The 24,337-nt window shown below is 51.3% G+C and overlaps 1 protein-coding gene across 1 annotated transcript in view; it reads right to left on the reverse strand.

The window, feature by feature from the left end:
* Positions 1–24,337, reverse strand: part of LOC121274692 (uncharacterized protein C11orf95-like) — a 91,088-nt gene that overhangs the window by 23,650 nt on the left and 43,101 nt on the right. Inside the window, exons 2-3 of the mRNA XM_041181995.1 lie at positions 8,036–8,455; positions 4,209–5,270 (exon numbers count right to left, since the gene is read on the reverse strand). Of these exons, the coding sequence (XP_041037929.1) occupies positions 4,209–5,270; positions 8,036–8,455 (1,482 nt within the window). The remainder of the gene's footprint in view (positions 1–4,208; positions 5,271–8,035; positions 8,456–24,337) is intronic.

Below are 24,337 nucleotides of genomic sequence, written 5' to 3' on the forward strand. Positions count from 1 at the left end.
CCACCTGACACACTCACCCTCACCCTGATACACTCATCCTCACCCTGATACACTCACCTTCACCCTGACACACTCACCCGCCTGACACATTCAACCCCACCCTGATACACTCACCCACCTGACACACTCACCCTGACCCACTCACCTACCTGACACACTCACCCTCACCCTGATACACTCACCCACCTGACACACTCACTCGCCTGACACACTCACCAGCCTGACACACTCACTCGCCTGACACACTCACCCTCACCCTGACACACTCACCCGTCTGACACACTCACCCACCTGACACACTCACCCGCACCCTGATACACTCACCCACCTGACACACTCACTCGCCTGACACACTCACCCGCCTGACACACTCACCCTCACCCTGACACACTCACCCGTCTGACACACTCACCCTCACCCTGATACACTCACCCACCTGACACACTCACTCACCTGACACACTCACCCGCCTGACACACTCACCCTCACCCTGACACACTCACCCGTCTGACACACTCACCCTCACCCTGATACACTCACCCACCTGACACACTCACCTGCCTGACACACTCATCCACCTGATACTCACCCTCACCCTGACACACTCACCCCCACCCTGACACACTGACCGCCACCCTGACACACTCACCCCACCCCGACAGCCCCACTCCAGCACACTCACCTCCACCCCGACACACTCACCCACCTGAAATACTCACCCCCACCCTGACACAATCACCCGCCTGACACACTCACCCCCACCTGACACACTCACCCTCACCCTGACACTCACCACCAACCTGACACACTCATCACCACCCTGACACTCTCACCCACCTGAAATACTCACCCCACCCTGACACAATCACCCGCCTGACACACTCACCCCCACCTGACACACTCACTCCCCTGACACACTCACATCCACCCCGAAAGCCCAACCCCAGCACACTCAACCCCCTGACACACACCCCCTGCCCCGACACACTCAACTCCCTGATGCACACAGCAATCCCTCCACTGATCGCTATATACTCAGTCGCAATGACAATATGATCCTCCATTCAGAGATGCTGCCTCAGGACCATGGATGGGGACAGGGGAAGAGGTATTAGGATCCCCATTCATATGAACAAGGAGCCTGCTCCACCATTCAATAAGATCATGGCTGATCTGAATGCAACCTCAACCCCACATTCCTGCCTACCCCCGATAACCTTTCACCCTGTTGTTAATCATGAATCTATCCACCTCTGCCCTAAAAATATTCAAAGACTCTGCTTCCACCACAAGGGAGTTCCAGAGACTCACATCTATGAGCTTTCCTAATTCCCTGCTGTACCTGTATACTAACCTTTTGTGATTCATGCACTAGGACACCCAGATTCCTCTCAATCTCAGTGCTCCTCAATCTCTCACCATTTAGATAATAAGCTTCTTTTTTTATTCTTCCTGCCAAAATGAACAATTTCACATTTGCCCACATTATACCCCATTTGCCAGATTTTTACTCACTCGCTTAACCTACCTTTGTCACTTTGTACTCTCCTTATGTTCTCTTCACAATTTACTTTCCTACCTATCTTTGTGTCACCTGCAAATTTAGCAAACTTTCCTTCGGTCCCTTCACCCAAGTCATTTATATAAATTATAAACAGTTGAGGCCCCAGCACTGATCCCTGTGCTCACCACTCCTCACATCCTGCCAGCCAGGAAAAGACCCATTTATGCCTATTCTCTGCTTCCTGTTAGCCAGCCAATCTTCTATCCATGCCAATACGTTACCCCCTACACCACGAGCTTTTATTTTCTGCAATAACCTTTCATGTGGCACTTTATCAAATGCCTTCTGAAAATCCCAGTACAGCACATCCACCAGTTCCCCCTTATTCATGGCAAATATGACTTCTTCAAAGAACTCCAATAAATTGGTTAAACCTAGAACCAGAGATAAGTTACAGTGTAGAAAGAGGCCATTCAGCCCAGCGTGTCTGCACTGGCCAGAAAAAGTGAAGAAAAGGAACTAGTCACTCACTTTAACCCCACTTCCCAGCCCCTGGTCCGTGGCCTTGCAGCTTACAGCACTTCAGGTGCAGATCCAGTTACCTTTTAAATATTGAGCCTTTCAGCCTCAATCACCGATTTAGGCCGTGAATTCCAGACCCCCACCACCCTCTGGGTGAAAAGGTTTTCCCTCATGTCCCCTCTAATCCTTCTACCAATCACCTTCAATCTGTGCCCCCTGGTAACTGACCCCTCAGCCAGGGGGAACAAGTCTTTCCTGTCTACCCTCTCTAGGCCCCTCATAATTTTGTACATCTCAATTCAGTCACCCCTCAGCCTCCCCTGTTCTAAAGAAAAGGACCCCAGCCCTTCCAATCTCTCATTGCTGCAATTTTCAAGCCCTGGCAACATTCTTGTAAATCTCCTCTGCTCCCTCTCCAGAGCAATGATGTCCTTCCTGTAATGTGACCAGAACTGTATACACAACTCCATATTAACCAGCATTTTATACAGTTCCATCATTACACCCCTGCTGTTGTATTCAATACCTCGTCCAATAAAGGGAAGAATTCCATATGCTTCCTTTACCACCTTATCCACCTGTCCTGCCACCTTCAGGGACCTGTGGACATGCAATCCAAGGTCTCTCACTTCCTCAACCCCTCTCAATATCCTCCCGTTTATTGAGTATTCCCTGGCTTCGTTTGCCCTCCCCAAATGCATTACCTCACACTTTTCCGGATTAAATTCCATTTGCCATTTCTCCGCCCACAAAACCAAACCATTGATATAATTCTGGAGTTGACAACTATCCTCTTCACTATCAACTACACCGCCAATTACTGTGTCATCTGCAAATTTCCCAATCATGCCTCCCACATTTAAGTCTAAATCATAAATATACATGACAACAGCAAGGGCCCAAACACTGAGCCCTGTGGAACGCCACTGGAAACTTTTTCCTTTCACAAAAACACCCCTCGACCATTACTCTTTGCTTCCTGTCACACAGCCAATTTTGGATCCAACTCGCCACCTTCCCCTGTATCCCTTGGGATCTCACTTTCCTGACCTGTGTGCTATGTGGGACCTTGTCAAATGCCTTACAGAAATCCACGTAGACAACATCCACTGCACTACCCTCACCAATCCTCCTTGTTACTTCCTCATGAAATTCAGTTAAGTTTGTAAGACATGATCTTCCCCGAACAAAACCTGATCGATCCCTGCCTTCCTATGTGACAGTTTATCCTGTCTCTCAGAACTGATTCCAATAATTTGTCCACCACCGAAGTCAGGCTGACTGACCTATCATTCCCTGGCCTATCCCGTGCACCTCTTTCAAATAGTGGTACAATGTTCGCAGAGCTGGTATCCTCTGGGACTTTGCCTGTATCTATTGAGGATTGAAAAATGATCCTCAGAGCATCTGTTATTTCCTCCCTGGCTTCCTTCCGCAGCCTGGGACACAATCCATCCGGCTCTGGTGACTTATCCACCTTCAAGGATACCTGTCCCTCCAGTGATTCCTCTCTCACTATGCTCATTGTATCTAATATCTCACACTCCCCCTCTTTAACTAGAATGTCTGGATCATCCCTCTCCTTGGTGAAGACAGAGACAAAGTGCTCATCGAGAACCCTGCCCACATCTTCAGCCTCAACACACAAGTTACCACATGCCAAGGACCATGGATGGGGGAGGGGTGAGAGGCGCTTGCATACCCCCCATTCAGAGACTTTGCCTCAGGACCATGGATGGGGGAGGGGATGAGAGGCACTGGGATCCCCCCACCCCCCAACCATTCAGAGACTTTGCCTCAGGACCATGGATGGGGGAGGTGTGAGAGGCACTGGGATCCCCCCATTCAGAGACTTTGCCTCAGGACCATGGATGGGGGAGGGGTGAGAGGCACTGGGATCCCCCCATTCACAGACTTTGCCTCAGGACCATGGATGGGGGAGGGGATGAGAGGCACTGGGATCCCCCCACCCCCCACCCCCCAACCATTCAGAGACTTTGCCTCAGGACCATGGATGGGGGAGGGGATGAGAGGCACTGGGATCCCCCCACCCCCCACCCCCCAACCATTCAGAGACTTTGCCTCAGGACCATGGATGGGGGAGGGGATGAGAGGCACTGGGATCCCCCCACCCCCCAACCATTCAGAGACTTTGCCTCAGGACCATGGATGGGCTTAGTACCTGCAGGGGGTTCTGGCTCCGCCCCTCGCTGGTCGACATTGATCTCTGATTGGTGCAGGTCGTAAGGTGGCTCCGCCCCCTGCCCTTCGACGTGTGATTGGTGAAAACGCTGCGATGAACCCGCCCCTTGTAGTTTGATGTCGATCTGTGGCTGGTCGAAGTGCTGGATTGTCATGGTTCCTCGCGCCTCGAAACCTGATTGGTTAAACAGGGCAGGCGCCGCCTCGCGCTTACCTATGTTCATTTGTGATTGGTTGAGGCTGAAGACAGGCGGCCCCGCCCCTTGGCTGTCGGGCTGTGATTGGTTCAGGTGGGCGCTGGGCGGTCCTGTGCCTCGGTTGACGGTCTCTGAATGGTTGAGGTGGACGCTTGGCTGCCGAGCCCCTTGGCCGTTAGTCTGTGATTGGTTGAGGTGGAGGCTAGCCGGCCCCGCCTCTTGACCGCCGGGCTGTGACTGGTTGAAGTGCTGCCAGGTGGCCTCCGTCCCGGGCTGCTCGAAGCCTGATTGGTCAAAAAGGGCCGGAGCTGAGATCTGTAATTGGTGCAGACGCACCGGCGACGTGCTGCGTTGCTTGGGCCGCGATTGGTCAGCCATGCCGGAGGCCGGGCCCGCCCACTGAGGCTCAATGCGTGATTGGGTGAGACGGTCGGGCCCCGCCCCCTGCTGCTCGATGTTGATCTGTGATTGGTTGAGGAGGTGCTCCACCCATGATGCCATGACGACGTCCCTCTCGCTGGGAGTTAGGCTGAGTGAGGCCTGGTGTTTCTGCAGGATGTGCCGCTTGATGGTGCTGAGCTTGAGGGTGGCCAGGGTGCTGCCGCACACCATGCAGACCAGGCCGTTCCGCAGGCAGTCATAGTCCATCAGGTACTCGGTCCTCCAGCGCTCCTGGTAATATCGCCGCACCGGCTTCCCCGGCCGCCGGGGCACCGCCTCCTTCCCCGGGGGGCCGCCTTTCCTCGACTGCCCGACCCCTTCAGCCCTCAGTGTCGGCATCGTCTGGGCTGGTTCCGGGCTGAGAGCGAGCTCGGCCGGGACGGTGTCCAGGGCTGGAGTTGTCACTGGAAGAAAGTTACAGACCGTGAGACACAGAGAGGGAGGAACAGGCAGAGAGGGAGAGAGAGAGGGGGGGGGGGGGGCGGACAGGCAGAGAGAGAGAGAGAGGAACTGGCAGAGAGAGAGAGAGGAACTGGCAGTGAGAGAGAGAGAGGAACTGGCAGTGAGAGAGTGAGAGCGCGAGGAACAGGCAGAGAGAGAGAGAGCGAGGAACAGGCAGAGAGAGAGAGAGAGGAACTGGCAGTGAGAGAGAGAGAGGAACTGGCAGTGAGAGAGAGAGAGGAACTGGCAGTGAGAGAGTGAGAGCGCGAGGAACTGGCAGTGAGAGAGAGCGAGGAACAGGCAGAGAGAGAGAGAGCGAGGAACAGGCAGAGAGAGAGAGGGAGGAACAGGCAGAGGGAGAGGGAGGAACAGGCAGAGGGAGAGGGAGGAACAGGCAGTGAGAGAGAGGGAGGAACAGGCAGTGAGAGAGAGGGAGGAACAGGCAGTGAGAGAGAGAGAGAGGGAGGAACTGGCAGTGAGAGAGAGAGAGAGAGAGGAACTGGCAGTGAGAGAGAGAGAGAGAGAGAAACTGGCAGTGAGAGAGAGAGAGAGAGAGAGAGGAACTGGCAGTGAGAGAGAGAGAGAGGAACTGGCAGTGAGAGAGAGAGAGAGAGAGGAACTGGCAGTGAGAGAGTGAGAGCGCGAGGAACTGGCAGTGAGAGAGAGCGAGGAACAGGCAGAGAGAGAGAGAGCGAGGAACAGGCAGAGAGAGAGGGAGGAACAGGCAGAGGGAGAGGGAGGAACAGGCAGTGAGAGAGAGAGGGAGGAACAGGCAGTGAGAGAGAGAGAGGGAGGAACAGGCAGTGAGAGAGAGAGAGAGGGAGGAACAGGCAGTGAGAGAGAGAGAGAGGGAGGAACAGGCAGTGAGAGAGAGAGAGAGGGAGGAACAGGCAGTGAGAGAGAGAGAGAGGGAGGAACAGGCAGTGAGAGAGGGAGAGGGAGGAACAGGCAGTGAGAGAGAGAGAGGGAGGAACAGGCAGTGAGAGAGAGAGAGGGAGGAACAGGCAGTGAGAGAGAGAGAGAGGGAGGAACAGGCAGTGAGAGAGAGAGAGAGAGGGAGGAACAGGCAGTGAGAGAGAGAGAGGGAGGAACAGGCAGTGAGAGAGAGAGAGGGAGGAACAGGCAGAGAGAGAGGGAGGAACAGGCAGAGAGGGGGGAACAGGCAGAGAGAGAGAGAGGAACTGGCAGTGAGAGAGAGAGAGGGGGGGGGGGGGACAGGCAGAGAGAGAGAGAGGAACAGGCAGAGAGAGAGAGAGAGGGGGGGGGGGGGACAGGCAGAGAGAGAGAGAGAGGAACTGGCAGAGAGAGAGAGAGGAACTGGCAGAGAGAGAGAGAGGAACTGGCAGAGAGGGAGAGAGAGAGGGGGGGGGGGGGGGCGGACAGGCAGAGAGAGGGGGGGGGGGACAGGCAGAGAGAGAGAGAGAGAGGAACAGGCAGAGAGAGAGAGAGGAACAGGCAGAGAGAGAGAGAGAGAGGGGGGGGGGGACAGGCAGAGAGAGAGAGAGAGGAACTGGCAGAGAGAGAGAGAGGAACTGGCAGAGAGAGAGAGAGGAACTGGCAGAGAGAGAGAGAGGAACTGGCAGAGAGAGAGAGAGGAACAGGCAGAGAGAGAGAGGGGAACAGGCAGAGAGGGGGGAACAGGCAGAGAGAGAGAGAGGAACAGGCAGAGAGAGAGAGAGGAACAGGCAGAGAGAGAGAGAGGAACAGGCAGAGAGAGAGAGGAACAGGCAGAGAGAGAGAGAGGAACAGGCAGAGAGAGAGAGAGGAACAGGCAGAGAGAGAGAGAGGAACAGGCAGAGAGAGAGAGAGGAACAGGCAGAGAGAGAGAGGGGAACAGGCAGAGAGGGGGGAACAGGCAGAGAGAGAGGGAGGAACAGGCAGTGAGAGAGAGAGAGGGAGGAACAGGCAGTGAGAGAGAGAGAGAGGGAGGAACAGGCAGTGAGAGAGAGAGAGAGGGAGGAACAGGCAGTGAGAGAGAGAGAGGGAGGAACAGGCAGTGAGAGAGAGAGAGGGAGGAACAGGCAGTGAGAGAGAGAGAGGGGGGGGAACAGGCAGTGAGAGAGAGGGAGAGGAACAGGCAGTGAGAGAGAGAGGGAGAGGAACAGGCAGTGAGAGAGAGAGGGAGAGGAACAGGCAGTGAGAGAGAGAGGGAGAGGAACAGGCAGTGAGAGAGAGAGGGAGGAACAGGCAGTGAGAGAGAGAGGGAGAGGAACAGGCAGTGAGAGAGAGAGGGAGAGGAACAGGCAGTGAGAGAGAGAGGGAGAGGAACAGGCAGTGAGAGAGAGAGGGAGAGGAACAGGCAGTGAGAGAGAGAGGGAGAGGAACAGGCAGTGAGAGAGAGAGGGAGAGGAACAGGCAGTGAGAGAGAGAGGGAGAGGAACAGGCAGTGAGAGTGAGAGAGTGTGGGGGGCAGGGTGAGGGAGGGAGGAGGCAGATGCCACAGTGAATGAGCTATGGTGACAGAGTGTGATCAGGAAGGTTGGTGAGCATAAACACTGGCAGAGACCAGTTAGGCTCAATGGCTTGTTCCTGTGCTGTAACTTGCAGAATGCGGGAAAGTGTAGCTAAGATGCAGATCAGGAAAGGTCTAATGAAATGGGTGAAGGAGCACCAGGGCTTCCTCCTGATAAAGCAGGTAGTGGGACTTGGAGAGCCCACAACAACACAAACAAGAGACCACAGCTGCTGGGATGAGAGCTGTCCCCTGAGCGAGTGCTGCAAGACCTACCTGGGGCAAGATCTGTGTGGACTGCTATGGGTTCAAGCCCCAGAGCATCTGGCTTCTCCTGTTGGTAGCTGTGGTTCACCAGATGCTCGACCCAGGTTGCGATGACCACCTCCTTCTCGGAGCGAGTGAGGAGCATGGTGTCCTGGTGTTTCTGCAGGATGTGTCTCTTGATGGTGCTGAGCTTGAGGGTGGCCAGGGTGCTGCCGCACACCATGCAGACCAGGCCGTGCCTCAGGCAGTCATAGTCCATCAGATAGTCCATCTTCCAGCGCTCCTGGTAAAACCGCCGGTGATCCCTGCCGGCCAGCCGGCTCCTGCGCCTTTGCCATTTTGCTGAGTCTGTGGATTCTGCTGGAGGCCCAGTTTCAGCAGTGGTTTCGGCCAGTTCTAAACCCTCGCAATTCAGAGAGGCTTCGTATCCTAGACAAGAAAATAGCACAACATCAACATCCCCAATCTAAACCTGACACCCCAACCCCAATCCCAGTCTCAGTCTTGAACATACTGAGTGACTCAGCTTCCACAGCCCTCTGGGCTAGAGAATTCCAAAGAAATTCCTTCTCGTCTCAGTCCTAAGTGGCCTGCCTCTTACCCTGAGACTGTCCCCTGGTTCTCGACACCCCCCCCCCACTCAAGCCAGGAGAAACATCCTACCTTGTAGAGCCCTGTAAAAGCTTTCATTCTTCTAAACTCTAGAGAATACAGCCCAGTCTCCTCAATCTCTCCCCATAGGACAATGATTCCTGGGATGGAGGCAGTCTCATGAACCTCTGTTGCACTCCCACTATGACAAGTATATCCTTCTTGAAGCAAGGAGACCAAAACCGTGACTAATACTCCAGGTGCGGTCTCACCAAGGCTCTATATAATTGCAGCAAGGCACCTTTACTCCTGTACTCAAATCCTCTTGCAATAAAGGCCACTAATTGCTTGTTACACCTACATGTTAGGGTTCAGTGACTTATGAATAAGGTCAGCCGGGTTCCTTTGGACATGAACAATTCCCAATCTCTCACTATTTAAGAAATACTCTGCATCTCCAATCCTCCTTCCAAAGTAAATAACTTTATATTTTTCCACATTACATTCCATCTGCCACGTTCTTGCCTGCTCATTTAGCCTGTCGAAATCCCCTTGAAGCACCTTTGCATCCTCTTCAACTCTCACTCCTGTCTAGTTTTGTGTCATCTGCAACCTTGGAAATGTTACATTTAATCCCCACATCCAAACCATTGATACAGATTGTGAACAGCTGGGGCCCAAGCACTGATCCTTGTGGGTACCCCAGTGGTCACAGCCTGCCAACCTGAGAGTGACCTGTTTATTCCTACTCTCTGTTTTCTGTCTTTAACCAATTCTCAATCCTGCCAGTATATTCCCCCCCAATCCCACATGCTCTCATTTTGTTCACTAACCTCCTGTGGGTCCTTATCGAAAGCCTTCTGAAAATCCAAATACACCACATCCACTGGTTGTCCCTTATCTATTCCTTACATCCTCAAAAAACTCAAACAGGACTGTTAACCATGATTTCCCTTTCATAAATCCACATTGACTCTGCCCAATCCTACCATTATTTTCCCAAGTGTCCTGTTATCACATCCTTTATAACAGATTCTGGCATTTTCTCCGCTACTGATGTCAGACTAACAGGTCTGGAGTCTCTTTTCTCTCTCCCTTCTTCCTTAAATAGTGGGGTTACATTTGCCACCTTCCAATGCAGGAACCAGTCCAGAGTCTTTTAGAATTTTGAAAGATGGTCAGCAGTGCATTTATTGTCTCTACAGCCACCTCTTTCAACACTGTCTACTTTCAGTCCCATTCATTTCTCCAGCGCTGCTTTTTTTGTCATTACACTCAAATCGTTGTTATCCAGCATGCACAGCGAATGGATGGTGCTGGTTAATCAAAAATCCCGGTTAACAGAGTCCATTTACCATTAGAATACACTGTTACAATGAGGTTAGCAGGGGCGAGCAGTCCTCCTTTTGTCCCATGCCTGAGTTGGTTATAACAGAGTTTGAATTTAAAAAGGCGACCTTGCCAATTGAATATATATTTGATTATGTGTCACTCAGAGTAAGAAATAAGCCAGCCGGGTTCCTCAAATTAAGGACGAAAGAGTTAGTTTTATTGCTGAAACTCACTCAGGTAAAGATGCAGTCTCTCTCTAACTACTATAATTCCAGTGTATTTTTACACCCAAGAGCTGGATCACGTGACCCGTCTTAGAGCTCCATAGACTCGGTGTCTCCATAAAAACAGCTTGTGTCCTTTGCAAATGCAGCATAGCAGCTGCTGTCAGCCAGTGTCCTTTTCTCAGGGAAAAATGTTCTTCTCAAAAAGCTTCAATACACATGTATATCCAGCTGATGACATTCTAAATGAATATTTTATAAAGTACATCTTCATTACACCTCCACCATAGAGGGAATGAAAGGTGTGGACGTTTCATTACAAGGTGTCAAAAAATGTTAATGAACAAGAAACACATGCACACCCATTCACTGTAACTCATACAGCAATGCTCTTTAACAGCCTTGATACCCTGGTGATTCTGATTGGAGTTAAATTCTGAACAGAGAATCAGCTATCATATTGTCCCTCCCTGCGATAGGGCAATAGCAAACTTCACCAAAATAGCCTGGCATTCTGGGCTTGGGATTTTTCCCCAAAGGTTAGAGGGTTGTTGTCAGTCAATACTGAGGTCTCCCTGTATCCGTGGCAGACATATACTTCAGAATGTTTAAGTGCTGGTAACAGCCCTAGGGTTTCCTTCCCCACAGTGCATTGTCTATTTAATTTTCTGGGGAAGTCTCCACTGGCCTCTCTGTGCCTGATTGATCTTATTGGAGCAGGACAGCACCCACCCCCAGGCCACTTGCATCAATGGCTATCTTGAAGGACTGATTGAAGTTGTGGGTGGTCGCAACCAGTTCGGCCTCTCAAAAGCTGCTTGGCACTCGCTGAACACACTACCCTCCTTTTATTTCCGTAAAAAGTCCCTTCAGTGGGCCGGCTCTCGTGCTGAGATTTGGGATGAACTTGTGCTGGAAGCCATGCATCCCCAAAAACCGCATGATTTCCCATTTAGTCTTGGAGGCAGGGAAGTCCATCAATGGCTGCACTTCTGTTCAAGGGAACAGTTGTCCCTGACCAGCTATATGCCCGAGGTAGGTTACTTGGGCTTTTGCAAACATGCTCTTTTCATTGCCTTGTTCACCTTCATTGCTTTCCATTTCTCTCCTAGTGTTTGACAAGGTGTTTACTAAAACCCGCTTTCACAGCCATATCTCCTTTCTCAGTGACTGTCTCCGTCTCCGACTTACCCCACGTGGATTTCAACTGAAATTCCACCCCTCATGTTTCGAACCCACCCAGGATTACAGGTATCTCCGGGACATAAAACGTTTCTCGGACTGCTGTTCCCGTCACATTCTGAAATCCACTCTCAGCGCCATGCACCGCCATATGAACACACTCGACCTCTCCCTCCAGCAGCACCGCCGTACCCTTTTTCAAAGCTGCGCGTGCCCCCAGTTTCATTTTATCCTTCGGCTCATCCGATGCCTCAACAAGAAACTTTTTCTCTTTCTCTCAAGTGCTAAGGAACGCAAGCTCCAACAACTCATCGACACCAACACCCATCTAGGACCCTCCACCCCTGCCTGTCCCTCCGTCCCCACCCTTTCTTCCAGTCCCAACCCCAGCCGTGTATTCACTATACCCCCTGACCTTCCCCTCGCCGATACTGAACGTTCAGTGCTCAGCAAAGGACTTAGTTTCATACCCTTACGCCCTCACCTCAATGAATTTCGGGCTCGGCATGATACTGAACTCTTCTTCTGCCGTCTTCGTCTCCGGGCTCACTTCTTTGGGCAGGAGTCCTCTCCCAGTTCAACGGATCCTTTTACCCATCTTCAATATTCTCCCTCCACCTGGACCCCTCCCTCTGGATTCTTACCTTCTCTCGATCTTTTCATTGAGAACTGTCGGCGCGACATTAGTCGTCTCAATTTCTCTGCTCCTCTCACCCATTCTAACCTGTCTCTCTCTGAACTTACTGCACTCCATTCTCTCAGGTCCAACCCTGACATTGTCACCAAACCCGCTGACAGGGGTGGTGCTGTTGTTGTCTGGCGCACTGACCTCTACCACGCGGAGGCTGAGCGTCAACTCGCAGACACTTCCTCCTACCTCTCCCTGGACCATGACCCCACCACTGAACATCAAGCCACTGTTTCCAGGACTGTCACTGACCTCATCTCCTCTGGGGATCTCCCTCCCACAGCTTCCAACCTGATAGTCGCCCAACCTCGGACGGCCCGCTTCTATCTCCTACCCAAAATCCACAAACAGAACTGCCCCGGTAGACCGATCGTCTCAGCTTGCTCCTGCCCCACAGAACTCATTTCTCGTTATCTTGACTCCCTTCTCTCTCCCCTTGTCCAGTCCCTTCCCACCTACATCCGTGATTCCTCTGACACCTTACGTCACATCAACAATTTCCAGTTCCCTGGCCCCTACCGCTTCCTCTTCACCATGGACGTCCAATCCCTCTACACCTCCATCCCCCGCCAGGATGGTCTGAGGGCCCTTAGCTTCTTCCTCGAACAGAGGCCCGAACAATCCCCATCCACCACTACTCTCCTCCGTCTGGCTGAACTTGTTCTCACGCTGAACAATTTCTCCTTCAACTCCTCTCACTTCCTCCAAATAAAAGGTGTGGCTATGGGTACCCGCATGGGCCCCAGCTATGCCTGTCTCTTTATGGGGTATGTGGAACATTCCTTGTTGCAGTCCTACTCCGGCCCCCTTCCACAACTCTTTCTCCGGTACATCGATGATTATTTCGGTGCCGCTTCATGCTCTCGTCAGGACTTGGAAAAATTTATTAATTTTGCTTCCAATCTCCACCCCTCCATCATTTTCACGTGGTCCAAGTCTGACACTTCCCTTCCCTTCCTTGACCTCTCTGTCTCAATCTCTGGTGATAGACTGTCCACCAATATCCATTACAAACCCACCGACTCCCACAGCTATCTCGACTACAGCTCCTCACACCCCACTTCCTGTAAGGACTCCATCCCATTCTCTCAGTTCCTTCGCCTCCATCGCATCTGTTCCGATGATGCTACATTCAAAAACAGTTCCTCTGACACGTCCTCCTTCTTCCTTAACCGAGGTTTTCCACCCACGGTCGTTGACAGGGCCCTCAACCGTGTCCGGCCCATCTCCCGCGCATCCGCCCTCACTCCTTCTCCTCCCTCCCAGAAACATGATAGGGTCCCCCTTGTCCTCACTTATCACCCCACCAGCCTCCGCATTCAAAGGATCATCCTCCGCCATTTCCGCCAACTCCAGCATGATGCCACTACCAAACACATCTTCCCTTCACCCCCCTTATCGGCATTCCGTAGGGATCGCTCCCTCCGGGACACCCTGGTCCACTCCTCCATCACCCCCTACTCCTCAACCCCCTCCTATGGCACAACCCCATGCCCACGCAAAAGATGCAACACCTGCCCCTTCACTTCCTCTCTCCTCACCGTCCAAGGACCCAAACACTCCTTTCAAGTGAAGCAGCATTTCACTTGCATTTCCCCCAACTTAGTTTACTGCATTCGTTGCTCCCAATGTGGTCTCCTCTACATTGGAGAGACCAAACGTAAACTGGGCGACCGCTTTGCAGAACACCTGCGGTCTGTCCGCAAGAATGACCCAAACCTCCCTGTCGCTTGCCATTTTAACACTCCACCCTGCTCTCTTGCCCACATGTCTGTCCTTGGCTTGCTGCATTGTTCCAGTGAAGCCCAACGCAAACTGGAGGAACAACACCTCATCTTCCGACTAGGGACTTTACAGCCTTCCGGACTGAATATTGAATTCAACAACTTTAGGTCGTGAGCTCCCTCCCCCATCCCCACCCCCTTTCTGTTTCCCCCTTCTTTTTTTTTCCCAATAAATTATAAAGATTTTCCTTTTCCCACCTATTTCCATTATATATAAAAAAAACCCACTAGAGCTATACCTTGAGTGCCCTACCATCCATTCTTAATTAGCACATTCGTTTAGATAATATCACCAACTTTAACTTTAACACCTATGTGTTCTATTGTACTATTGTCATTGACATCTTTTGATGATCTGCTTCTATCACTGCTTGTTTGTCCCTACAACCACACCAACCCCCTCCACCTCTCTGTCTCTCTATCTCTCCGCCCCCCACACACACACCTTAAACCAGCTTATATTTCAGCTCTTTCCTGGACTCGAACTCAAGTTCTGTCGAAGGGTCATGAGGACTCGAAACGTCAACTCTTTTCTTCTCCGCCGATGCTGCCAGACCTGCTGAGTTTTTCCAGGTAATTCTGTTTTTGTTTTGGATTTCCAGCATCCGCAGTTTTTTTGTTTTTATGCTCTTTTCAAGATTTACCACTAAATCAACTAACTGTAAACCTCCATAAAGGGCCTCCAGCTGTTCAAAGTCACCTCTCCAAATGTCACTTTATACCAACAGGTTACCAAGGTACACTACACAATCACTCAGCTCCTGACCTCATTACAGCCTTGGTTCAAACATGGACAAAAGAGCTGAACTCCAGTGTGGCTGCCCTTGACATCAAGGCAGCATTTGACCGAGTGTGGCATCAAGGAGCCCCAGCAAAACTGGAGTCAATGGGAATCAGGGGGGAAACTCTCTATTGGCTGGAGTCATACCCAGCACAAAGGAAGATGGTTGTGGTTGTTGGAGGTCAGTCATCTCAGCTCCAGGACATCACTGCAGGAGTTCCTCAGGGTAGTGTCTTCAGCTGCTTCATCAATGACCTTCCTTCCATCATAAGGTCAGAAGTGGGGATGTTCACTGATGATTGCACAATGTTCAGCACCATTCACAACTCCTCAGATACTGAAGCAGTCCATGTCCAAATGCAGCAAGACCAGGACAATATCCAGGCTTGGGCTAACAAATGGCAAGTAACATTCACGCCTCATAAGCGCCAGGTAATGATCATTTCCAACAAGAGAGAATCTAACCATTGCTGCTTGACATTCAATGGCATTACCATCACTGAATCCCCTTCCATCAACATCCTGGGGGTTACCATTGACCAGAAACTGAACTGGACTAGCCATATAAATACTGTGGCTACAAGAGCAGGTCAGAGGCTGGGAATCCTGCGATGACCAACTCACCTTCTGACTCCCCAAAGCCTGTCCACCATCTACAAGGCACAAGTCAGGAGTGTGATGGAATACTCCCCACTTGTCTGGATGAGTGCAGCTCCAACAACACTCAAGAAGCTTGATACCATCCAGGACAAAGCAGCCACGCTTGATTGGCACCCCATCCACAAACCTTCACTCCCTTCACCACCGACACACAGAAGCAGCAGTGTGTGTACCATCTACAAGATGCACTGCAGGAATTCACCAAGGCTCCTTAGACAGCACCTTCCAAACCCACAACCACTATCACCTGGAAGGACAAGGGCAGCGGACAGATGGGAACACCACCACCTGGAAATTCCCCTCCAAGTCACTCACCATCCTGACTTGGAAATATATCGCTGTTCCTTCACTGTCACTGGGTCAAAATCCTGGAACTCCCTCCCTAACAGCACTGTGGGTGTACCTACACCACATGGACTGCAGCAGTTCAAGAAGGCAGCTCACCACCACCTTCTCAAGGGGCAACTAGGGATGGACAATAAATGTTGGGCCCAGCCAGTGACACCCACATCCTGAGAATGAATAAAAATAAAGTCCAGCCAATACCTGGTTCAATAGCCTCTGTAAGGTGGCTGGAGCATTTCTTAGTCTGAATGGTATAATGTGACATTGGAAAAAGCGTGTGGGGTGACAAAGATCAATACTACCTTTTCCTGGGGTGTAAAGGAAATCTACTAGTATCCCTTTACACATCTATTTTTGTTATACATGGGCACTTACTACCCTGTTAATGCAGTTCTCCAGGTGAGCAATTGGGTAGGAGTCTGCCCTGGTCACGACATTAACCTTTCTGGAGTCACTGCAGAGCCTGGTTGAAGCACTGGGCTTAGGCAGGAGCACAGCTGGGCAGCACCAGCTCCTTGACTGGGATCAGTCAGGTTATTTTCCAACATGCACTGGACTTTTGTTTTCACCTGGGTCAGTTCCTGAAAAGCTAGGCGATGAGGATGCTGTTTTATGGGAGAGCTCTCTCTTGCAGCTACGTTGTGCATGGCGAGGGTTGTGCATCCTGGTTTGTCCCTATAGATTTTTAAAAGCTGTGAGCAACCCTGTCAGGTCTCCTCTCCGTTCTGCATTTAAATAGGAGAGCACAGTGTCTCGTGGTTGACTCTTAAATGCCCTCTGAAATAGTCCAGTAAGCTACTCTACGAATTCTAAAAGAAATGAAACCAGAAGGACCACCCAATATTGGTCGAGCCACCAGAAACAACAGCAGCAAACCCAGCCCTGTCAACCCTGCAAGGTCCTCCTTCCTCACATCTGATGGCTTGTGCCAAAATTGGGTTTGTGGGAGGAGATGCAGCAACCAATAAGAGGAAAGGCCTACTTCACCCCGTCCTCCCCAATCTACCTGCCGTAGATGCATCTGTCTATGACAGTCTTAGCAGGAGTGACCACCGCTCAGCCCTATGGAGACACAGTCCTGACTTCATGTTGAGGATACCCTCCATCATGCTGTGTGGCACCACTGTGTCAAATGGGATAGATTTCGAACAGATCTAGCAACTCAAGACTGGGCATCCATAAGATGCTCTGGACCACCATAAGAACATAAGAAATAGGAGCTAGAGTAGGCCATTCAAGCCTGCCCCGCCATTCAATAAGGTCATGGCTGATCTGCCCCAGGCCTCAACTCCTCTCGTGCCAGCTCCTCATAGCCCTCAACACCCCGATATTTCAAAAATCTATCTACCTCCTCTTTAAATACTTTCAGTGATCTCACTTCCACAATCCTCTGGGATAGAGAATTCCAGACATTCGCTACCCTCTGAGAGAAGAAATTCTTCCGCATTGCAGTTTTAAATGAGTGTCCCCTTATTCCGTAACTATGTTCCCTAGTTTGAGATTCCCCCACTAGTGGAAGCATCTTCTCAACATCTACCCTGTCAAGCCCCCTCAGAATCTTGTAGGTTTCAATAAGATCACCCCTCATTCTTCTAATCGCTAATGAATAAAGGCCTAAACTGTTTAGCTGTTCTTGATAAGTCAATCCCTTCATCCCAGGAATCAGCCTAGTGAATCTCTTTCAAACTGCCTCCAATGCCAGTAAATCCTTTCTTAAATATGGGAACCAAAGCTGTACACAGTACTCCAGGTGCGGCCTCACCAACACCCTGTACAGTAGTATCAAGACTTCCCTATTTTTAATCACCAACCCCCTAGCAATACAGGCCAAAATTCTATTTGCCTTCTTAATTACTTGCTGCACCTACATGCTAACTTTTTGTGTTTCATGCACAAGAACACCCAGATCCCTCTGTGCTGCACTTTTTTGGAGTCTCTCTCCATTTAAATAATAGTCTGCCTTTTGATTCTTCCTACCAAAGTGCATGACCTCACTTTCCTACATTAAACTCCATCTGCCAAGTTTTTGTCCACTCACTCAGCCTATCTATATCCCCTTGCAGATTCCTTATGTCCTTATGTCGTAACATGCCCTCATCACAACACGCCCTCCCACCTATTTTTCTATCGTCAGTAAATTTGGATACATTACACTCTGCCCCCTCCTCCAAGTCATTAATATAGATAGTAAATAATAGAGGCCCTAGGACTGATCCTTGTGGCACTCCACTAGTTGCGTCTTTCCAACCTGAAAAAGACCCATTAATCCCAACTCTCTGTCTTGTGTGTGTTAACAATCCTGAATCTATGCTATTACATTACCCCTAATACCGTGAACTCCTATCTTGTGCAGTAACCTTTTATGTGGCACCTTATCAATTTCCTTCTGGAAATCCAGATACACTCCATCCACCGGTTTCCCTTTATCAACTTTGCTTGTTATATCCTCAAAGAGCTCTGGCAAATTTGTCAAACATGATTTCCCTTTCGCAAAACCATGTTGACTCTGTTTGATTGTGTTAAGCTTTTCTAAATGTCCTGCTATTTCTTCCTTAATAATCGACTCTAACATTTTCCCAATGACAGATGTTAGGCTGACTGGCCTATAGTTTCCTGCTTTTTGTCTCCCTCCCTTCCTGAACAGGGGTGTCACATTAATGGTTTTCCAATCTGCTGGGACCCTCCCGGAATTCAGTGAGTTCTGGAATATTTCGACCAATGCCTCCACTATCTCTGCAGCCACTTCCTTTAAAACCCTTGGATGCAGACTATCAGGTCCTGGCGACTTGTCTGCCTTCAGTTCCATTAGTTTGTCAAATACTTTGTCCCTCATGATAGAGAATGTTACAAGATCTTTCCTCCCATTAGCTCTTTGTTTATCTGATATTTTTGGAATGTTTATAGTGTCCTCCACCATGAAGACCAATGCAAAATATTGGTTTAGATTATCTGCTGTTTCCCATTATCAATTCTCCAGTCACATCCTCCAAGGGTCCCCACACTCACATTCGCCACTCTTTCTCTCTTTATATACCTGTAGAAACTCTTGCTGTTTGTTTTTATATTTCTTGCCAGTTTACTTTCATAATCAATTTTCTCCCACTTTATTAGCTTTTTAGTCATCTGCTGCTTGTTCCTAAAACATTCTCAATCCTCTGGCTTACCACTAGTTTTCAGCACTTTTATATGCTTTAGTTATTCATTGGATACTCTCCTTCACCACCTTTGTTAACCACGGGTGGTTTATCATTCTCATCGAGTCCTTTTTTGTGACCGGGATAAATTTTTGCTGAGCTTTATGAAATATCTGCTTAAATGCCTGCTACTGCTCATCCACTGACCTTCCCTTTAGTCTATTTTCCCAGCCTGCTTTAGACAACTCTTTCTTCATACCTCTGTCATTGCCCTTATTTAAGTTGAGGACACTGGTTTGAGACCCGAGTTGCTCACCCTCAAACTGAATTTGAAATTCTGCCATGTTGTGATTGCTGCCCCTTAGAGGATCATTAACTATGATATCTCTTATTAATCCCACCTCATTGCACATTACTAAATCTAAAATAGCCCGTTCCGGGTAGGTTCTGCAATGTATTGCTCGAAGAAACAATCCCTGGTGCACTCTACAAATTCATCTTCTATGTTACCCCTGCCAATCTGATTTACCCAGTCAGTAAACAGATTAAAATCACCCAATGACAATTATAGCATCCTTCTTACACACCTCCATTATTTCCCGATTTATACTTTGTCCTATAGTGAGGCAACTCTCTGGGGGCTCAGAGCCAACTCCCACCTGTGACTTCTTCCTCTTGTATCCCTTATTTCCACCCAAACTGATTCCACATTACAATCTACTGCACCTATATCGCTACTCACCACCACGCTATCTTCCTACATTAACAAAGCTACCCCACCTCCTTTTCCTTTCTGCCTATTTTTCCAGAATGTCAAGTACCCTTGAAAATTGAGTTTCCAGTCTTCGTCACCCTGCAACCATGTCTCTGTAATAGCTATCAAATCATATTCATTTATTTCTATTTGTGTCGTCAACTCATCTATCTTGTTACAAATGCTGCACTCATTCAGATAAAGAGCTTTAAGCTTTGACTTTTTACCATTATTTCTCATTCTGGTTCTAATTTCTGCTGCACTCTTCCGCTTCTATTTTCTGCCCCTTCCTGTCACACTTTGATTATCGTTCACCTCGTCACTACCCTGCACCTCTGCACGCTCATTTCTTATTGACTTTTTAAACTTCCCTTCAGTTGAACCCTTCCCCCACACTAATTAGTTTAAAGTCCAATCTACAACCCTAGTTATACGATTTGCCAGGACACCGGTCCCAGCATGGTTCAAATGAAGCCCGTGCCAACGGAACAGCTGTCTCCTTCCCCAGTACTGGTGCCAGTGCCCCATGAATCGGAGCCCATTTCTCCCACACCAATCTTTGAGCCACACATTTACCTCTCTAACCTTCTTTATCCTATGCCGATTTGTACATGGCTCAGGCAGGTAATAATCTGGAGATTATTACCTTTGTGGTTCTGCTTTTTAATTTAGCCCCGGTCTGCTTGTAGTCCCTCAGCAGAACGGCTTTCCTAGTCCTACCTATGTCATTGATACCTACGTGGACCACAACAACTGGATCCTTCCCCTCCCACTCCAAGTTCCTCTCCAGCCCAGAAGAGATGCCCTTAACCTTGGCACCAGGTAGGCAACACTGCCTTTGGGACTCTGTCTTTGATGCACAGAACAGTATCTATTCCCCTAACTATGCTCTCCCCCATTACTACTACATTTCTCCCTCCATTTGAATGGCACTGGCACTCTGCACCACGGTGCTGTGGTCAGTTCACTCATCCTCCCTGCAGTCTGTGCCCTCATCTACACCGGTAGCAAAAAGCTCATACCAATTGGACAAGGGCACTGCGTGAGGCTCCTCCAAAGCTAAATTCTGGATCCCCATATCCGCCTCACTTGCAGTCACACCCTCCTGTCCCTGACCACGGTCCAAATTTGATGTAGTTAATCTAAGGGGTGTGACCGTCTCCTGAAACCCAGTGTCCAGGTAACTTCCCCTCCCTGATGTGTTGCAGTGTCCACAGCTTGGACTCCAGCTCATCAACTCTGAGCTGAAGTTCCTCAAGCAGCCAACACTTGTTGCAGATGTGGTCACCATGGATCACACTGGCATCCACCAGTCCCCATATGCTACAGCTGCAACACATTGCCAACCATCTTGCACTCTCCTCTAGGTGCTGCTGACTGCCTGTCCCAGGGTCCTCCTCTCTCACTCTCCTCTAGGTGCTGCTGACTGTCCCAGGGTCCTCCTCTCACACTCTCCTCTACGTGCTGCTGACTGCCTGTCCCAGGGTCCTCCTCTCTCACTCTCCTCTAGGTGCTGCTGACTGTCCCAGGGTCCTCCTCTCGCTCTCTCCTCTATGTGCTGCTGACTGTCTGTCCCAGGGTCCTCCTCTCACACTCTCCTCTAGGTGCTGCTGACTGTCCCAGGGTCCTCCTCTCACACTCTCCTCTAGGTGATGCTGACTGTCCCAGGGTCCTCCACTCACACTCTCCTCTAGGTGCTGCTGACTGTCCCAGGGTCCTCCTCTCTCACTCTCCTCTAGGTGCTGCTGACTGTCCCAGGGTCCTCCTCTCTCACTCTCCTCTAGGTGCTGCTGACTGTCCCAGGGTCCTCCTCTCACACTCTCCTCTAGGTGCTGCTGACTGTCCCAGGGTCCTCCTCTCACTCTCTCCTCTAGGTGCTGCTGACTGTCTGTCCCATGGTCCTCCTCTCACACTCTCCTCTAGGTGCTGCTGACTGACTGTCCCAGGGTCCTCCTCTCACATTCTCCTCTAGGTGCTGCTGACTGTCCCAGGGTCCTCCTCTCACACTCTCCTCTAGGTGCTGCTGACTGTCCCAGGGTCCTCCTCTCACACTCTCCTCTAGGTGCTGCTGACTGTCCCAGGGTCCTCCTCTCACACTCTCCTCTAGGTGCTGCTAACTGTCCCAGGGTCCTCCTCTCACACTCTCCTCTAGGTGCTGCTGACTGTCTGTCCCAGGGTCCTCCTCTCACACTCTCCTCTAGGTGCTGCTGACTGTCCCAGGGTCCTCCTCTCACACTCTCCTCTAGGTGCTGCTGTCTGTCCCAGGGTCCTCCTCTCACACTCTCCTCTAGGTGCAGCTGACTGTCCCAGGGTCCTCCTCTCACACTCTCCTCTAGGTGCTGCTGACTGTCCCAGGGTCCTCCTCTCACACTCTCCTCTAGGTGCTGCTGACTGACCCAGGATCCTCCTCTCACACTCTCCTCTAGGTGCTGCCTACTGTCTGTCCCAGGTTCCTCCTCTCACACTCTCCTCTAGGTGCTGCTGACTGCCTGTCCCAGGGTCCTCCTCTCACACTCTCCTCTAGGTGCTACTGACTGTCCCAGGGTCCTCCTCTCACACTCTCCTCTAGGTGCTGAAGTCTGTCCCAGGGTCCTCCTCTCACACTCTCCTCTAGGTGCTGCTGACTGTCCCAGGGTCCTCCTCTCACACTCTCCTCTAGGTGCTGCTGTCTGTCCAAGGGTCCTCCTCTCGCTCTCTCCTCTAGGTGCAGCTGACTGTCCCAGGGTCCTCCTCTCACACTCTCCTCTAGGTGCTGCTGACTGTCCAAGGGTCCTCCTCTCGCTCTCTCCTCTAGGTGCAGCTGACTGTCCCAGGGTCCTCCGCTCACACTCTCCTCTAGGTGCTGCTGACTGTCCCAGGGTCCTCCTCTCACACTCTCCTCTAGGTGCTGCTGACTGACCCAGGATCCTCCTCTCACACTCTCCTCTAGGTGCTGCCTACTGTCTGTCCCAGGGTCCTCCTCTCACACTCTCCTCTAGGTGCTGCTGACTGTCCCAGGGTCCTCCTCTCACAGTCTCCTCTAGGTGCTGCTGACTGTCTGTCCCAGGGTCCTCCTCTCACACTCTCCTCTAGGTGCTGCTGACTGTCCCAGGGTCCTCCTCTCACACTCTCCTCTAGGTGCTGCTGACTGTCCCAGGGTCCTCCTCTCACACTCTACTCTAGGTGCAGCTGACTGTCCCAGGTTCCTCCTCTCTCACTCTCCTCTAGGTGCTGCTGACTGCCTGTTCCAGGGTCCTCCTCTCACACTCTCCTCTAGGTGCTGCTGACTGCCTGTCCCAGGGCCCTCCTCTCACTCTCTCCTCTAGGTGCTGCTGACTGTCTGTCCCAGGGCCCTCCTCTCACTCTCTCCTCTAGGTGATGCTGACGGCCTGTCCCAGGGTCCTCCTCTCACACTCTCCTCTAGGTGCTGCTGACTGTCCCAGGGTCCTCCTCTCACACTCTCCTCTAGGTGCTGCTGACTGTCCCAGGGCCCTCCTCTCACACTCTCCTCTAGGTGCTGCTGACTGTCCCAGGGTCCTCCTCTCTCACTCTCCTCTAGGTGCTGCTGACTGTCCCAGGGTCCTCCTCTCACACTCTCCTCTAGGTGCTGCTGACTGCCTGTCCCAGGCTCCTCCTCTCTCACTCTCCTCTAGGTGCTGCTGACTGTCCTAGGGTCCTCCTCTCGCTCTCTCCTCTATGTGCTGCTGACTGTCCCAGGGTCCTCCTCTCACACTCTCCTCTAGGTGCTGCTGACTGTCCCAGGGTCCTCCTCTCTCACTCTCCTCTAGGTGCTGCTGACTGTCCCAGGGTCCTCCTCTCTCACTCTCCTCTAGGTGCTGCTGACTGTCCCAGGGTCCTCCTCTCACACTCTCCTCTAGGTGCTGCTGACTGTCCCAGGGTCCTCCTCTCACTCTCTCCTCTAGGTGCTGCTGACTGTCTGTCCCATGGTCCTCCTCTCACACTCTCCTCTAGGTGCTGCTGACTGACTGTCCCAGGGTCCTCCTCTCACACTCTCCTCTAGGTGCTGCTGACTGTCCCAGGGTCCTCCTCTCACATTCTCCTCTAGGTGCTGCTGACTGTCCCAGGGTCCTCCTCTCACACTCTCCTCTAGGTGCTGCTGACTGTCCCAGGGTCCTCCTCTCACACTCTCCTCTAGGTGCTGCTGACTGTCCCAGGGTCCTCCTCTCACACTCTCCTCTAGGTGCTGCTGACTGTCTGTCCCAGGGTCCTCCTCTCACACTCTCCTCTAGGTGCTGCTGACTGTCCCAGGGTCCTCCTCTCACACTCTCCTCTAGGTGCTGCTGTCTGTCCCAGGTTCCTCCTCTCACACTCTCCTCTAGGTGCAGCTGACTGTCCCTGGGTCCTCCTCTCACACTCTCCTCTAGGTGCTGCTGACTGTCCCAGGGTCCTCCTCTCACACTCTCATCTAGGTGCTGCTGACTGACCCAGGATCCTCCTCTCACACTCTCCTCTAGGTGCTGCCTACTGTCTGTCCCAGGTTCCTCCTCTCACACTCTCCTCTAGGTGCTGCTGACTGCCTGTCCCAGGGTCCTCCTCTCACACTCTCCTCTAGGTGCTGCTGACTGTCTGTCCCAGGGTCCTCCTCTCACACTCTCCTCTAGGTGCTACTGACTGTCCCAGGGTCCTCCTCTCACACTCTCCTCTAGGTGCTGCTGACTGTCTGTCCCAGGATCCTCCTCTCACACTCTCCTCTAGGTGCTGCTGACTGTCCCAGGATCCTCCTCTCCCTCTCTCCTCTAGGTGCTGCTGTCTGTCCCAGGGTCCTCCTCTCACACTCTCCTCTAGGTGCTGCTGTCTGTCCCAGGGTCCTCCTCTCACACTCTCCTCTAGGTGCTG

Source organism: Carcharodon carcharias (genome assembly GCF_017639515.1).
Source record: "Carcharodon carcharias isolate sCarCar2 chromosome 37 unlocalized genomic scaffold, sCarCar2.pri SUPER_37_unloc_2, whole genome shotgun sequence".
In the NCBI taxonomy this organism is placed as follows: Eukaryota; Metazoa; Chordata; class Chondrichthyes; order Lamniformes; family Lamnidae; genus Carcharodon; species Carcharodon carcharias.